Source organism: Amaranthus tricolor, chromosome 7 (assembly GCF_026212465.1).
Source record: "Amaranthus tricolor cultivar Red isolate AtriRed21 chromosome 7, ASM2621246v1, whole genome shotgun sequence".
Classification (NCBI taxonomy): Eukaryota; Viridiplantae; Streptophyta; class Magnoliopsida; order Caryophyllales; family Amaranthaceae; genus Amaranthus; species Amaranthus tricolor.
The window spans coordinates 13,159,665-13,164,664 of NC_080053.1; the positions used below are offsets into that span (position 1 = coordinate 13,159,665).

At 33.5% G+C, this 5,000-nt stretch overlaps 1 protein-coding gene and 1 pseudogene across 1 annotated transcript; one reads left to right on the plus strand and one right to left on the minus strand.

Annotated features, from left to right (window-relative positions):
* LOC130818514 (photosystem I P700 chlorophyll a apoprotein A1-like) overlaps positions 1-234 on the minus strand; it is a 1,633-nt pseudogene extending 1,399 nt beyond the window's left edge.
* Positions 235-2,708: 2,474 nt separating this feature from the next.
* LOC130818788 (uncharacterized) lies at positions 2,709-3,673 on the plus strand. Its single transcript, XM_057684992.1, has one exon. The coding sequence runs from the start codon at positions 2,905-2,907 to the stop codon at positions 3,523-3,525; it is 621 nt and encodes a 206-aa protein (XP_057540975.1). The 5' UTR covers positions 2,709-2,904; the 3' UTR covers positions 3,526-3,673.
* The last annotated feature ends 1,327 nt before the right edge of the window (positions 3,674-5,000 follow it).

Genomic DNA, 5,000 nt, shown 5'->3' on the forward strand with positions numbered 1-5,000 from the left:
GAGCAAAACAACATCAGAAGCTGCAGGAAACAGAGCATTCGGCAATCAGAGGAATGAGACTAAAGCATCAGTAGGCCTGCATGCAATTGGAGATCATTATGATGGTTTACACCAGGAGTTTGAAGTTGAAGGTAAAGTAATTTCTGGAAAATTTCCTGTTGGTAATTTTACAGCAAATGTTTTGTTTGATTGTGGAGCGGATAGGTCTTTTATTTCCAGTACTTTTCTCCGCATATCTTCTATTTCTTTAAAACCTCAAAAATCCCAATTGTGTATCAACTTACCTGATGGTACACCTTACCTGTATGATCGTATCTTTTATGATTTTCCATTGGAGATTTGTGGGAATCTTTTACCAGCTGACTTAATTCAATTCGATTTGGGAACATTTGATATCATTTTGGGTATGGATTGGTTGGAGAAATATTCAGCGGAGATTTTGTGTAAGGAAAAGGTTGTTAGAATAAAAACTCCCGAGGGAACAAAGTGTATTCGGAAGAACTCAAGATCTCAGCTAGAGACAATTTCTGTAATTCAAGCATCACAAATGATAAGACAAGGAGATGAAGGGTTCTTATGTTATGTTACTACTGAAGAAGTAAAACCTAAACCTAGTTTGCAAGAAACCCCGATCGTGCAAGAATATTCTGATGTGTTTCCTGAAGAATTACCCGGTATACCTCCAAGAAGAGAAGTAGACTTCCATATTGACCTTATTCCTGATATCACCCCTATTTCTAAAACTCCTTACCGTTTTGCTCCAGCTGAATTGGCTGAGCTGAAAAAGCAGCTAGATGAATTGCTGGAAAAAGGTTTCATTCGACCTAGCGTTTCACCATGGGGAGCTCCGGTCCTCTTTGTCAGAAAGAAAGATGGGAGTATGAGGCTATGCATTGATTATCGGGAGATCAATAAGATTACCATCAAGAATCGTTATCCTTTGCCAAGGATAGACGACCTTTTTGATCAGTTAGGGGAGCAAGGGTCTTTTCGAAGATAGATTTGAGGTCTGGTTATCATCAATTGAGGATTGCTGAAGAAGATATTCCTAAGACTGCATTCAGAACCAGATATGGGCACTATGAGTTTCTAGTAATGTCATTTGGTCTAACGAATGCTCCAGCAGCATTTATGGACCTCATGCAAAGATATTTCAACCCTTACCTGGATAAGTTTGTGGTTGTGTTTATTGATGATATATTGGTGTATTCGAAGAATGAAGAGCAACATGAGCAGCACTTAAGGATAGTTTTAGAGAAGTTGAGAAAGGAGAAACTTTATGGCAAGTTTAGTAAATGTGAATTTTGGTTAGAGAACATATCTTTCTTAGGGCACGTTGTTTCGAAAGATGGAATTTCTGTTGACCCTGAAAAGATTAGAGCAGTGATGGAATGGCCGAATCCAAAGAGTGTTACTGAAGTAAGAAGTTTCTTAGGCTTGGCAGGCTATTACAGGAAGTTTGTGGAAAATTTTTCTAAAATTGCCCGACCGTTGTTTGAGTTGCTTAAAAAGGGAGTTTGGTTTCAGTGGGGCGAGAAGCAGAGTAAATCATTAGAAGAGCTTAAAAGGAGACTTACGACGGCACCTGTGTTGATCATGCCCGACTGTGGGAAAGCATTTGAGGTATATTGTGATGCATCGAAGGAAGGTTTGGGATGTGTGCTAATGCAAGAAGGCAAAGTAGTAGCTTATGCGTCAAGGCAATTAAGGCCACACGAGTTGAATTATCCAGTACACGACATTGAACTAGCAGCTGTAATTTTTGCTCTGAAGTTATGGAGACATTATCTCTATGGAGTACCATGCAAGATCTTCACTGATCATAAAAATTTGAAATATGTCTTCACTCAGAAGGAGCTGAATATGCGACAAAGGCGGTGGCTGGAAATCATTAAAGACTTTGAAGTTGACATAAATTATCATCCCGGAAAAGCAAACAAAGTGGCAGATGCATTGAGCAGAAGGCCGAGGATATCTGTAAATGCTATAATGACGGTACCTTGGGAATTATACCGAGAAATCCAGAAGTTAGATCTAGAAATTGTTCATCACTATCAAGTTGTTGAATATTTGGGAGCAATGACTATACAACCGACTTTGTTCGAAAGAATTATAGAAGCACAACAAGAAGATCCCGAAATAATCGAGTTAATCATTCGAGTTCAAAGAAAAGAGACAGAAGCGTTCGAAGTGGGTGAGAAAGGTGAACTAAGAATGAACGGGAGATTGTGTATACCAGACAACACAGAGTTGAAAAAATAGATTTTGAAGGAAGGACACCAAGGAATGTTTCACTTACACCCTGGTAGAGATAAAATGATTGAAGAATTAAGGAAATTATTTTGGTGGAAAGGTATGAGGAAAGATGTAGCTGATTTTGTATCTCGATGCTTGATATGCCAGAAGGTGAAATTTGAAAGGCAGAAGAGTTCTGGACTACTTCAACCACTAGAAATTGCTGAGTGGAAATGGGATTCCGTATCCATGGATTTTGTAGTTGGATTACCAAGAACGCAACGAGGAAATGACACAATTTGGGTAATAGTTGGCAGATTGACCAAAGTTGCAAGGTTCCTGCCAATAAAGGGAACATGGTCAGTAAAACAATTGGCTGATGCTTATGTTCGAGAAATTGTAAGATTACATGGAGTACCGAGAACAATTGTGTCTGACAGAGACCCGAAATTTTTGTCTCGATTTTGGGAAAAGTTGCAAGAAGCATTCGGATCGAAGCTATGTTTAAGTACTGCATTTCATCCGGCTACTGATGGCCAAACCGAAAGAACCATCCAGACATTAGAGGATCTTTTGAGATGTTGTATTCTTGAATTTGGTGGTTCATGGGAACAGAAATTGCCTTTGATAGAGTTTTCATACAACAACAGCTATCAAACCAGCATCAAGATGGCACCAAACGAAGCCTTATACGGGAGAAAATGTCGAGTGCCGTTATGTTGGGATCAGATGGACCGAAATGTGCCAGAAGGACCAGATCTTATCCAAGACTCTATTGATAGCTTGAGGGTAGTGCAAGAGAATATGAAGGCAGCACAAAGTAGACAGAAGAGTTATGCAGACAACCGTCGCAGAGCTTTGCAATTTGCTGAAGGTGACAAAGTATTTCTAAAGATTTCACCAACGAAAGGAGTCCAACGCTTTGGGATAAAAGGGAAATTAAGCCCTAAATTTATTGGACCTTTTGAAATTTTGAAAAGAGTAGGGGAGGTGGCATACGAACTAGCTTTACCCCCGGGTTTAGCTAGAGTTCATAATGTATTCCATGTTTCTCAATTGAGAAAGTATATCCACGATAAATCCCATATGTTAGTTCACGAACCCCTCCAAATTGATGAAAACCTAGCTTATGAAGAAAGACCAATTAGAATTTTGGATCGTCAAGTGAAAGAATTGAGGAATAAAAGAATACCTCAAGTTAAAGTGCTATGGTCGAACCATCATATCGAAGAAGCAACTTGGAAAAGTGAAACTGATATGAGAGAACGCTATCCCCAGTTGTTCATTTAGGTTCAAGTTTCGGGACGAAACTATGTTAAGGGGGGAAGAGTTGTAACAGACCGTTTTTCTTAATCTTAAATATTTTGACAAATTCAATAATCGTTTCGTTTTATTATTTTCTTTTTAATGCCGTTTCGAATTTTTATTCCAATCGTTTTTAAGCTCTCGATTTTCTTTTATGTATAATTTATTTCTCTTAAAATAAATTACCTAAATATTAAGTCTAGCTAAATTACCTACAATAACTTAATCTTTTTATTTCCTATATTAATTTATGATTAAAAATAAAAATATATATAATAATATAAAAAAAAAAAAAAAAAAGTAAAAAGTAAAAATCTAAAAAGTGGGCGGCAAGACTAAGTAAACTAGGTGCCAAAGTAATTAATTTAGTCTTATCCATTACATAAAACCAAGAATAAAGATCTTGGATTTTTTGTATTTCTTGCTCATGAAGTAAAATTTAATAATAGATAATTTTGCAATCAATAGCCTATAAATTAACCAAGTGTGCCGTGGGAAAAATGGGAGAGGAAAAAAACAAAAAATCAAAAAATCAGAAAATTTATTCCTAAAAGCAAATTTCTAAAGAAAAATTCTAAAAAAACCCTAGAAAAATTCCTAAAAATTCTCAAAAATTTTCTAATAATAGTATTTAGTGTTAATTATAGAAATTCAAGGAGAGAAAGCTAATTTTGTGGCTAGAAATTCTACAACAAAGGGAATTAATTAATAGTGATATTATTAAAGGTATAAATTCTTACATATATTTATTTACATGAAATTATGCCCATAAATTTTTATATGTGTTTATTATATTTAAATTTCATTTTCTGCAAATTTTGGTGAATTAATTCGTTGTAATTTAATTTATATGATTTATTCTTTGAATTGCCAAAAACCGCAAAATCTGAAATAATTTAAATTAAAATAGTAAATATTAATATTTTTAAACGAAATTTTTTCTGTACATATATATATATGAGATATAGATTGTGTATTAATTTCGTGAAATATTATTGAGTATAAATATTATTATTAATTTTTTTTCTAAAAAAACAAACCGCAAAATCTGAAATAATTTTAATTAAAATAGTAAACATTAATATTTTTAAACGAAAAGTTTTCTGTACATATATACATATGAAATATAAGTTGTGTATTAATTTCGTGAATTATAGTTGAGTATAAATATTATTATAAATTTTTGCTTAAAAAACGCATAAAATAAGAAAATTCATAAATTGGTTAAAAATAAATAATTCTGGAAAAAAAAATAATTTATTTTTAGTGTTACTGTATTTTCATTTCATTTAAATTATTTTTTTTTTTTTTTGTAAAATTTTTTGATATTTAAATTTTAAAGAAATAAATTAATAATCTAAATTGTTATTGTAGGCAAAAAGAAAGAAAAGTGAAATAATAATTAAAATTAATTTATTTTGGTGAATAAAAATATATACCAACTTATTTAATAAAAATTT

Bases quoted from the DNA above. Each gene is read 5' to 3' on its own strand.
- LOC130818788 (XM_057684992.1), top strand. From the start codon at position 2,905: ATGGCACCAAACGAAGCCTTATACGGGAGAAAATGTCGAGTGCCGTTA.